Source organism: Lupinus angustifolius, chromosome LG10, assembly GCF_001865875.1.
Source record: "Lupinus angustifolius cultivar Tanjil chromosome LG10, LupAngTanjil_v1.0, whole genome shotgun sequence".
Lineage (NCBI taxonomy): Eukaryota > Viridiplantae > Streptophyta > Magnoliopsida > Fabales > Fabaceae > Lupinus > Lupinus angustifolius.
This window is the reverse complement of record NC_032018.1, coordinates 4,130,357-4,142,421: the sequence shown is the minus strand read 5'-3', so window position 1 is coordinate 4,142,421 and position 12,065 is coordinate 4,130,357. Positions and strand designations below refer to the sequence as shown.

Sequence of the window (12,065 nt, the reverse complement as noted above, 5' to 3'; positions counted from 1 at the left end):
TGTAAGAATGATGTGATGTGAATTGCTAGTGTTGGTAGCAAGTTTCTTTTGAAACAATTTAATACTTATAATTATTATGTTTATTTGTTAGGTATCAAAACATTAAATAATGGCTGGTGTGGGAGGCATTTCAGTTGTAGGAATGACGTGATACTTGTGATATATCAAGTAGTTCAGGAAACACTTTAATACTTGCAAATAAATATTCCAATTCATCAAAAAAATTACTTAATTGTAAAATTAAGTAAAATTACTTAATTACTTACTTATAATCAATTTATTATAGCAGATTTTCAATAGGGATGACAATGAAAATTGAACTCATGGATACTATTTCGAACCTAATCCAAATTTAACGGCGAAAGCCGATATGATTGGGTTTGAGTTTTACTTGAATTCAATTTTTCGGTTCGGATTTAGTACAGTTGATACTTTGTCCCGAATCTGGTTAATATATGTAGAATTATATGATTAGACATAAATACACATATAAATACATGTTTTAGGAGCGTTCCTATCGGATTCGGGTTATCCAAAACCCGACAGGTTTGAAGATAGTAGTATTGTTTTTAATCCGCTTAATTCGGGTTCAAATTTTGAGTTCGGGTTGGGTAAATACAAATTTGACTCAGCTTCGTCTCGTTGTCATTCCTAGTTCTCAATTGTAAACTAATAAGGTGTTGATCTAATATTATATAACTTCATTTTAGATCTCCAAAAAGAACAAAATGTGAAAAAATTATCTTGGTTATACAAAAAAACAAAGATTGTCAATTGTAAAATTACTTAATGCCCCATACACCTACGATTGATCCAAAGAAAAAATCCATTCAAATGTTTTTAATGGTAGTTTGTAACACTGTGTTAACTTATTATTAATTCATCCTTCTTCCCTCACCCTTTTCCAATTAAAAATACAAAATAATTTGATCATGTTAGATCTCCAAAAAAGAAACAGCTAACACTCTTGAAGTATGTATTCCATTATTGCATTATTCAGAAGTTGTTCAATATTATTATTTGTAACCCACATGCAATGCACGTGGCCACCGAATTTTGTCTTCACTGGTGTGACTGTGAAGGTATAGTTGTTTTGTACTATCCATATATATTCAACGCGAATCTGATTTAAATTTTTGAAACATAGGGTTTAATTTAGATAATTTTGTTCTCCATCATCACTCTTCTCTGTCACTTCACCAAATGCAATGATAATTTAACCAAGAAATTGACTTAGGATCTATAATTGCTTTAGTTTTGATGTGAATCTTATAACAACTAAAACCCATTCAATCTGTTGAGCCTTCACATGAGGATGTCAGAATTAATATAACAAATTATGTGTTTAATAAAGCCATGTTATTGTTAAGTTATTCCTCAATTATGAAACGCTTTGATTTACCTAAACTTCCATGTTAAAACTTAAGAGCGTTATTCCTCAATTATGAAATGCTTTGATTTACCCTCGTAGCTATTATGCATGTTGCCTTGTCAGAGAAGTACATGGGGCCTTCCAAACTTGTGAGATCCAATTTCTAATAGATAGAATCTGGAATCAGATATTGGATGGAAAGAGAAACTATTATATGCTGGAGGCAAAGAAATATTAATTGATCAACCAATTCAAAATTATATTTTAAGTTGTTTTGAGATCCCAATTTCTTTGTGTCACGAGGTGAGTCAAATGATAGTTTGATTTTGGTGAGAGTGAAAATGTTGATGCAAGGAAAATAATTGGCTTAGTAGGGACAAAATGTGCTGGCCGAAGGGGTGTGGGGCTCTTGGATTTAAGGATCTCCATACTCTAGAAAAATAGATTAGAAATGGCTCACACAGCCCAACCCTCTTATGGCTCATATCTTAGAAGCCTAGTTTCATGGGTGTATATCATTCACTTGCTGACCCCACGGCTTGTAAAATTGGGAAAGTTCAAGGTGTCTAATCCCATTACTTGTGACATAATTTTAGAGTTTGTATTCATTGTTACTTTCAACTACTCCATTCAAGCAATTGTGTATTAAAGAATCTCCAGACTAAAAAAATTGCATGAGAGTCTGCCTATGCTAAAGCAATACTATAGACATTATTTTCAATCACCGATCTTAATATAAAGTTTAGAGGGACAACAATATTTAATTATAATTTATAATTAAAATTAATTGTGTAACAATAATATATAAAGAAATATATATATTTGTTTTAAAGCTTCAAAATAATGTTAATTAACAACTAAATATATATAAAGAAAAATATGCATTCATTTAAAGTATCATTTTTTGTTATTTTAAAGACTTATATTCATCACTCGATGAATTAGAGGTAAAAGATCATGTTATTTTCTTTTCAATATAAATCATCATGTTATGTGCAAGAAATTATCGATTATATATCATTACTTAATCTTGTTTTGATCGTCTTCATTTCTAAAAATGATCTTTTGAAGTAGTTATAAAAATCATAGTAGTTGAGATAAAACAAATAACTCAATCAAATAAATATTATGCACTCAACATTTCCCATTTTAGTAAAAGTTACACTTAATTTAGAGATGATTCAAATGATCTTCAAATCGACGACATTAAAAGTAAAATATTGAAATTGAAATCTCTTTTCTTGCTCATTGGAATTCATATGATAGAATTTGTACAAAAAAATAAATATTAAATGTTTTATAGACATTGCTAGGATTCAAGGTAGTGTTGAGAATGTAAAGTAAATATTTTAAAGAAGAAAAAATGTACTACTAATAGTGTATTAATTTTATATACGGTTAATCCATCATTCATCATCTATTTTTAATTATCATTAACTCTTCAAAAAAGTAATACAAATAAATGATAGATGATATATTATTTATGTATAAATTTTTATACTGACACTACATAAATATTATACTCTTTAATAAATTAGTTAAAATAAATATTTAAAAGAAAATTTGAAAAATTAAGGGGTTGCCCCCACCTGTCCATAAGATAATCAGCCCATTGTGTTTCTACCACCTGATGGAAGAACCATACTAAAAGATGAGGGCACATACACTATCTTATAAAGCATGAGATTTTATGTGTCATCAACTTTCATCGGTTATAAAAATAATTAATTATTAATTTTTTTATTTAAATATATATTTTAAATCAATTAGGAGACATAGAGTGAGAAACTTTTTGGAACTCCAAATGTAATCCCCTAAAAGACATGCTTGTGGGTGAGTCCAAACCTTTTGTGAAGCTCAAGTAAATGTCCATCATTCTAAAGATCCACATATGGTTCCATTTCGATTGAATCCTGGTTGAGTAAACCCAGGGTTTTACTCAAGCTTGGAAACCAACACGATGGACCATTGGACCATGCAATTATGAGGTAAGGGATCGTGTATCCTCAAATATTTGGGCACAAATGCATGATTCAGGGGACCAACTATTAACGATTTTTAGACTGTGGTTAGGTGGGGATTTCGCCATATTGACCATAGTCAAGTAATACCCCCTCATTCATCAAGTACATGTACTACATCCTAATAAGTAATAACACACTTTTCAATATAAACATCACAGACACCCAATTCTCTTGATACTAACTCAGCTGGGAGATTATTCACCTGAGATAAGTCCAATGACTATGTCCAACAATCACCGTTGAGGTAAGGTCCAAATATGTTGGACTAGATAAATATACGCATCACATTTTAAAGTCCAAATATGTTCGAAATTGTCAACTATTCACATGGATGAGTTAAGAGTAAGTTCAATGATAAATAACGTCAAGTATTATGAATATAAATTATCATGATAAATATCATATCTTCCTCACAAATTAGCTTAAAAATCATTCTAAACATAGAAATAGATTAGGCTATATAAAGTCGTTTTTAGTATGTAATTCCATCGTGGACCTTCATGTCCCTTTCACATAGAAATAGAATACTTCTTTATGAACCCTGCAACTGCTCTATGGAATCCTCAACTCAACACCACTTGAGTGTAGTTCAGCTCAATCCTCAACCAAAGTTGGTTGGCAACCTACTTTGGTCTGTGAAGAGGATTTCCTGTAATATGCCGTTTATGTTGCTTACCAACCAATTCTTTGTGGGATGAGAAGATTTTCCTGCACTAATATGTGATGTGTTCATTCTTTTCTTTATCATAAATGAATGAGCAATGGGACCCATCATGCACGAATTCTCCAAGGACACATTTAACTTTATGCAATTGCATTATTCTATCAAATATCATGCCTAATCTTCAGGATTTCGTGATTAAACAGTAACTAAGCAGTTAACAAAACTCTTCAATAGTGCAGCATTGAAAATAAAGTGATTCCGGTATATGTAATATAAGAGACATGTTTTAACCAAATCTGCTTCCTCCAACATAACTACTATATCATATATGAGGGTCTCTAAAATGAATAAATACATGAATATGGTGACAACAATATTAAAATTACTGCAAAACCCTCATTACCAATGAAATTCTTCAAAGCTTTGGGATTGAGCAGAACTACACTAGCTCAAGTATCTATTGGGAGATCAAATTCCCTCGGCTAAAGTGTTAATCTATAAGGTAAATGAAAGAAACATATAAGTGATGAGTTTAATATCCTATGTTAATTCAAAACCTTAAGACATTATATCTATGGATCTATTCAGTTCAACTCATTCACTTATACACAATATATTATTTATCATTTGTGAAAAAAGAATGTGAGTCATAATAAAAATAATTTTATAAAAATATATAATATCAACACATTTAATAAAACTAATCATATTAACTAATCTCTTTAATTCCCATGAATCTATCAAAAGAGTTTTCTACTCCATTTGTATTTATGTGTCATTCTAAATTATATTTTTTGTTCCTATTTATATGTTCTTTTAGAAGTTCAGTGATGAAATGATCTCTTTCACATTATTCTTATTTAATACTCTTGACGTGTGTAAGTAGTAGAAAAAATAATGAATATGAAGAAATAAATAATATGTTAGGAAAAAATACACTAAATAAATATAAATCAACACAATCATATTGTATTTTTAATAGATTTCTTAATAGATGTTTTTTAATGGAAAATATAATTAGGTACTGTAGTATAAAAAGGAAGGTTTCCAATTTCTAATATTCAACTATATGAATGGATATGATATCATTTAATGTACCTATCATTGTATAATGGCATTAGTCAAAGCCAAAAGTCGTAATTTCCTGCTACTTTCCTCCAATCCCAGCAACTCTTATGATCCACGTTTTCAATTCTTCTACTCTGAGTTTCCAACTTGGACTTGAATAGTATTTGGAAATAGGTATATGCTCAAGCTTATGGGGTTCTGATTATTGGATTCTTCAATATAAGCAGCTACGTTTATCTAGATTATGCATGTTAATATTATTTGTGCTCACTTCTTATGATAAGTTATGCATGTCAATATATCACTTCTTTGATATGAATAATCATAGAGAGATATTTATTTGTTCATTTTATGTATTTTGTTTCTGAAGTTATAGCTTAAAGTTTCAAAGTTCTTACCATCATGGGAAATAAAGTAAAATTGACTGAATTTGTACATATTTCTCTTCAGCTTATTTCCCTTAGAAGAATAATGGCTTTTGTTTGCTTAGCCGGTAAGGCTGAGAAAAATAAAAATGTTGAGTTTGGAGTGAAGACTAAAGGGTGTGCTGGGAACCTTAAGAAGATAAAGAGCTTCATTAACAGAAAAGTAGATTGTTATTCAAATTCAAGGACTATTGATCATGGTAAAAATCGAAAGAAGCAAGTCTCTGATTTTCGTAGTGAGTACAACCTAGCCACTACTAGTGCAACAAGGGGAAAACAGGTACCTATCACTCTGCTCGCGTATTAATTTCTCTATGGAAGTTGATTTAACTGTTAACTAAATGCATATTAGTTGGTAATCATAAATATGAGTGAAGTGTTTTATAAAGTATAGTTACTTGAGATCAGAGTTTAATGCTTATCTTTTTGATCTATGATGTTTATTCTTTTCACAGGTCTCCCGGACAAGCTTCTTGCTAGGAGTAGCTGGTGAGAAGGCATTGGAAATTCTTGACACACTTGGAAGTAGCATGCCGAAGTTAAGCACAAGTAACGGCTTTGTCTCTGGCTTGGCTCCTAGAGGGAATAAAATATCTATATTGGCATTTGAAGTAGCTAATACCATAAACAAAGGAGCAATTTTGTTTCAATCACTGTCTGAAGAAAACATTGAGTGCCTTAAAAATGAGATTTTACAAACAGAAGGGATGAAACAATTGGTTTCTACTGATACTAAGGAGTTAATAAGTTTTATTGAGGCCGACAAAAGGTTCTTGCTTGTTAGTGTCATATGTTTTAACTTCCCTGGATGGATATTTTGCTTTCTCTAATGTTCTTTATCTCTTAATTTTGGGGAAATTTGAAGGGAAGAAGTCAATGCCTTCTCGCGAGAAGTAGCTAGATTTGGAAATATGTGTAAACACCCTCAGTGGCATAATCTAGACCGATATTTCTCAGAGTGAGTTTGTTTGCTTTGCATTGATGACTTATGATAAGATTTTGTTAACTCATCAGTGAATTATTAGATACTTACAAATATTTCAGATTATAGTCTTTTATCCCAAAAAATATTTCAGACTAGATTCGGGTGTCTTGGACATCAAACAACCTAGGATAGAGGCAGAAAAGACAATGCAGGAGTTGATCACTCTAGCTAAGAATACTGCTGTAAGCAATTTTTTCTTCCATGACTTATCTCCTTAGCTAACTAATAATTAGCAGAGAGCAAAGGCCTTATGTCACTATTTCGGTTTTCTGTATGCTGCACACTTTTATTTCTTATATCTTTCAGTATTTATATTTGCGGAAGTGTTAAATTTATGACTTATGTTGTTTGTATTGTTAGTGTTTCATACTTCTGATATTCATTCCAAGCTCTTTAGTCTGTACTGGTTAAAGTTAGACTTCACTCTTGAATTTGTTTAGTTCCTTAATTCTTTAACTACTTATTCCTCTGTGTAGGAATTATACCATGAGTTAAATTCGTTTGACCGCTTTGAACAAAATTATCAGCAAAAGGTTAAGGAAATGGAGTCCTTAAATCTTCCTTTAAAAGGTAAGAATCTTAAAAGCATAATTTGCTCTAAAATAGTTTAAATGCTTTCTATTCAAGCGATGATTTTAGCTTACATGAGGTGCTAAGATTATTATTTTACATTACGCTTGAGAAAGTCTTAAGAAAGTCTTCATTCATATCGTATGTTCTATCCGCTGTTATCTTAAAAAAAAAGTACATGGCTAATATGTTCATAATTTCTCATTATTAACATATGTACTATCCGCTGGATATTGTGAATTATAATCTGCAGTAGCTTACTTATTAAGTACTTTATAATTGTAGGGGAGAGTCTCACAGTTTTTATCAGTGAGCTAAAGAATCAAAGAAAGCGTGTGAAGAGCATGAAAAAGAAGTCCCTTTGGTCTAGACGTTTGGAGGAGGTATATGATTATGAATGTAATCACTATGTTTGAATTTTATAGGAAGAAATAGCTCCTAATTTGAACCTACCATTGTTGAATTGAATATTAATTTCAATTCTCCTGCACTTACTTATCTGAGTGAAAAAGTTGTGGATATTAGTGTACAAGTTTTATATTTCTGAAGGTTTTGTGAAAATGGACTTGTCTTGTTGGATTTGCTTATTGCAGATAGTTGAAAAGCTTCTTGATGTTGTTACATATATACATCAAGCAATTTCTGAGTTCCTTGGGAATTATGGTATGAGATCATATAAATTGCTACATCTCTTATATATTTAAGGCTGTGCATCTCTTTATACGCAATGAATTTAATAAACTAAGTAATCTTGAGGTCTGAAGTCTGAACTTGCTACATCACAATTGCATTATCTGTATGGAATGATTCTCAGTGAAGTAAACACATTGTGGACTAATTTTGGATATAAGATGCTTTTCTCCCCTCTGATATAGTTCATGCAATGCTGCACTTTGTCTTTAATAGGGATGGCAACGGGCACGGGCGGGCACGGGTAGTAGCTACCCGCTACCCGTTTTGAAATAGGGGAGCAATACCCGTACCCGCCCATACCCGTACGGGTACCCGCTGCGGGTTTTTTGCGGGTATTTTTGTGTACCCGCGGGTAAAACGGGTACCCGCGGGTTTTCTATATTTTAATTGAATTTCTAATTTCCTATTTCTATTATGTTTTAAATGAGATGAAATTTAATTATTTTTGTGTATTTTGAATGAATAGTTGGCAAAAATGCTAAATCTAATGAAATTTTCTGTTTTGGTGGTTTGCAATTCTCATTTACTTAACAAAAAACATATATTTTTCTTTGTAAGACATGTGTGTTTTTACACATGAAATAATATTTGTAGTGTATTTCAACACCACTACAAATATTATTTCATGTGTAACACACATGTCTTACAACCACCCTAATAACTCCCATTTTTGTTGAGGGTGGGATTCGAACCCACAACCTCCTACACTCCATTTCTTAAAATTGTCTTCTTCATACCCATTTTTAAATACCCGTTTTTAAAACCCGCGGGTACCCGTTTGTGACACGTACTCGTGCCCGTACGGGTTTTACACGCGGGTACGGGTTTTTTTGCCATCCCAGTCTTTAATAGGAGCATTTCTCTTTGCAGTTGCAGTCACTAGAATCAAAGACATGAGATCTATTTGTTAGGGAAGGAAAAACTTTCTTACAAGAAGAAATTTTATTATGCTATAGTGCCATAGTAGTTGCCCAAGTCTACTCTGGCTCTAATTACTAATTTCCACTGAAACATTTTGGCTGTTTGGATTGGCATACTAATTAAAAGCATTAAGTAGGAAAATATGTAAGACCATTATGTGAATTCCTATATCATTTTCGTTGTTTGTGTTCTGGTCATGTATGTGCAAACTTTGATTTGTATAACAATATAATTTTATCTGTCTGCTATCTATCATGAATCTTTCATTGGCAGATAATACAAATATATTTACACTTATCTCTAGATAATGGGTGCTTATGATTAATAATCTTCTAAATTTTTTATGAAATATTGGATTTCATGGCAAGTGCAACTGCAACCTGAGAATAGTAAGGGTTCTCACAGACTCGGCGAATATGGTCTAGCACTGCACTATGCTAACATTATCAATCAGATAAATATGATTGTAAGTTTGTATCATGCTAATATAATTAGTAGTGAGTAGTGACCTTAGTAAGTTATTGTTTACTTGTTTTATGTAATTAAAAAGTCTGTTTCAAACTTTTAATAGGCATCACGCCCAACGGGTCTTCCTCCAAATATGAGGGACACATTATATCATGGGTTGCCCAGAAATATTAAGAGTGCCCTTCCATCCAGGTTGAAAAACAATGATGCCACAAAAGAGGTATGCCCTTCCATCCTGGTGGTCTCACCTGCTTCCGGAAGACGAGTTATATTTACAAGTAAAACATGCTAATCTGAATTTTTCTGTAGCTTTCGTTCCCTCAGGTGAAAGCTAAAATGGATAAGACTCTCCAATGGCTTGCTCAATTTGCCACGAATACGACCAAGTAAGATGTTATAAATTCGCATACGATATACAAAATGTTGGTCTGAAAGTCCTCTTTTACTTTAAACTTAAAGAAATTGGTAGATGCTCAATGCTCTTGTAGCTGAGAAATTGGTAGGTGCTCAGTGCTCTTGTAGCTGAGAAATTCTTCCATATACCTATAGCACCCAAGTTATGGAAATTCTAAGTTTATGCAAGAATTTCTCCTTGGAGCAAGACAAAATTTCTTACTTTGTACTATTCAATGCATTCCATCTTAACTATAGCATTGAATATTTGTTAATTAAAGTGGAGAAGAGTAATAACTCACATTACTAAAGTGAGATATGTCAAATGTATGGTACAAATACATTTGTCCATTACTTTATAATCATGTTTTGCTTGCTTATTCATGTTGTGTTTGCTTCTTTCTTTCTTTTCAATTCATATATCTGGCAGAGCACATCAAGGTTTTGGATGGGTTGGTGAATGGGCAAATACGAGGTTAGTTATAAACCCATAACATTATTTACACTTAATACATATCACTTTATATTTACACAGTTTTCTTTCTGCACCTGGAATCTAACACTGTCACTTATTCACATGTTTAGACATGTGAGAAGAAGTAAATTTACAACAGCATTTTTCATTATAAAGATGAATCTCTATGAATCATGTTATCAGGATGGTTTGTGATAGTTATTGTTCTGGTTTGTAGTAATAACTCCGGCTGCAACACAACCAAAGAACGTAACCCGATTCGCCTCCAGACACTTCATTATGCTGACAAGCAGAAAGTAGATTTTTACATCCTTGAATTGTTGGCACAGCTTCACCATTTGGTTAGCTTTGTAAGATACAAACATAATAACAATTATCCTATGAAGCCAATGCCAAGTAGTAGTTCTTCCCACAAGGGACTTGATTCACTTGACTTTAAGTCAAAGATGCTACAACTTATATCCTTGGACAATAGGGTAACTCAGATTTCTCAAGAGGATAGGACTTTATTGGAGGAGGTGGTTTCAAGAAGGAGGACTCTAGGACTTAGCAAAAGTGAGGATCTTGCAGTGACCAAGAAAAAAGAAGCTAGAGTTTCGTGTTTCAGCAAGAGTGTTGGAAGTTCTCCTGTTACAAGAATGGGTTTGGAGAACCAAAACTCTAATGTTTTGGATATAATGGATGGATTAGGATACTGAAATTTTGGATGGTAAGATCAAATTTTTACCTTCCAATATTGTCACTTCATTTCTTTTTAAATTTTCAATTCTCTGTATCTATCTATACAGATTTAGTCTCATTTTGATTTTCAAGTTAGTTTTGTATATGAAAGCAAGATAGAACAGGACTTGTATTTGATGTTATTGTGATTGCCTAAATAATTTGTGAAATAGTTACCAACATCATTCCCAAACATATTTAATTCTAATTTTTCTACATCATCTTTCCTACTTATGGGATAATATTACATACATTTATGGTACTCTTCCCAAACTCTATTAAGCAAGAGTCTTGCCTAGTGGATCATTCTTTCGACATACATACTAACATGAAATTCGAGATTAGTTATTCTGCAGTAAATCTTCTCCATCTTAGATCTGAATATGATTTATTAAGCCACTAGTATTGCTCTCAATATTTATTATGGCCAAGAAATAAAAGTCAGAGGCTCAGGGCAAGAAGGTAAATAGCTCTCAAGAATGGAAGATATTGGAAGAAAACATTTTTAATAACTAATCTGAACGGTTTGGAAAATGATTTCCTGCTGGATATTTCTAATAAAGAAAAGTGGTGTATTAAGGTTGACATTTTATTTGGACAAGATTGATATTTATATAATACAGTACGTTAGTATAGGTAAGCTCAGGATTTTTCTTGCGTCATTGCCTACATGATAAGGAAACTATAAAAAACATATTTTTATAGACAAACTAAGTATATCACTATTTTTTAAATGATGAATATCCATTTATTTTAAGAGTTAGTTTTTCAAATGAGTAAGGATTGTCTTTATTAATGGAGAGACAGGTACCACAAAAAACAAAGCAACAATAATATGGTAAGACACTTTTATAATTTTATATACAATATAATAATATTTTTACTATTGGAAACACATGTAAAAATCATGTATTTCTCTCTCCATTAATGGAGATCCTTGTTCTTATTAAACTTACATCTCATCCTAGCCATCAATTCTATTGGATTTCCCTAGATTTACTCATTAATTCAAACTATTGAATTCCCCTAAAATTGATAGCTGGGATGAGGAATATGTCTAAAATAATAATTAGAGTAAATTACACTGACACCCCTGAGTTTTAGTGAAATTACACAAACTACCAATCACTTTTCTAAACCTACACAAATCTCCCCTAGTTTTGTACTTTCGTTACACTGACCACCCTATAAGAAATAAGTGTAATTTTTTAAACAAAAAATGTGATAAATGCAATTAAGTTAAACAAAACATGATATATTGTGTAGATAAGTCTAAATAATATACAA

At 31.8% G+C, this 12,065-nt stretch overlaps 1 protein-coding gene across 3 annotated transcripts; it reads left to right on the top strand.

Annotated features, from left to right (window-relative positions):
* Positions 5,167 to 10,922, top strand: LOC109358925. 3 transcript variants are annotated; one of them, XM_019603426.1, is made up of 13 exons: positions 5,167 to 5,344; positions 5,564 to 5,833; positions 6,009 to 6,322; positions 6,419 to 6,511; positions 6,630 to 6,720; positions 7,015 to 7,108; positions 7,394 to 7,491; positions 7,702 to 7,771; positions 9,091 to 9,188; positions 9,294 to 9,410; positions 9,500 to 9,576; positions 10,014 to 10,058; positions 10,276 to 10,922. In XM_019603426.1, exons 2-13 carry the CDS (start codon positions 5,600 to 5,602, stop codon positions 10,754 to 10,756), a joined length of 1,812 nt encoding a protein of 603 aa, XP_019458971.1. In that variant the 5' UTR covers positions 5,167 to 5,344; positions 5,564 to 5,599; the 3' UTR covers positions 10,757 to 10,922. The 3 variants fall into 3 exon arrangements, with proteins under 3 accessions (XP_019458971.1, XP_019458970.1, XP_019458969.1); XM_019603425.1 differs by lacking the exon at positions 5,167 to 5,344 and having other exon boundaries at positions 5,477 to 5,833; positions 9,515 to 9,576; XM_019603424.1 differs by lacking the exon at positions 5,167 to 5,344 and having other exon boundaries at positions 5,479 to 5,833.

Coding starts and splice junctions, on each gene's coding strand:
- LOC109358925 (XM_019603424.1), top strand. CDS start 5,531: ATGGGAAATAAAGTAAAATTGACTGAATTTGTACATATTTCTCTTCAG. Junction 5,834..6,008: donor GTGCAACAAGGGGAAAACAG/GTACCTATCACT, acceptor TTCTTTTCACAG/GTCTCCCGGACAAGCTTCTT. Junction 9,411..9,499: donor ACAATGATGCCACAAAAGAG/GTATGCCCTTCC, acceptor ATTTTTCTGTAG/CTTTCGTTCCCTCAGGTGAA.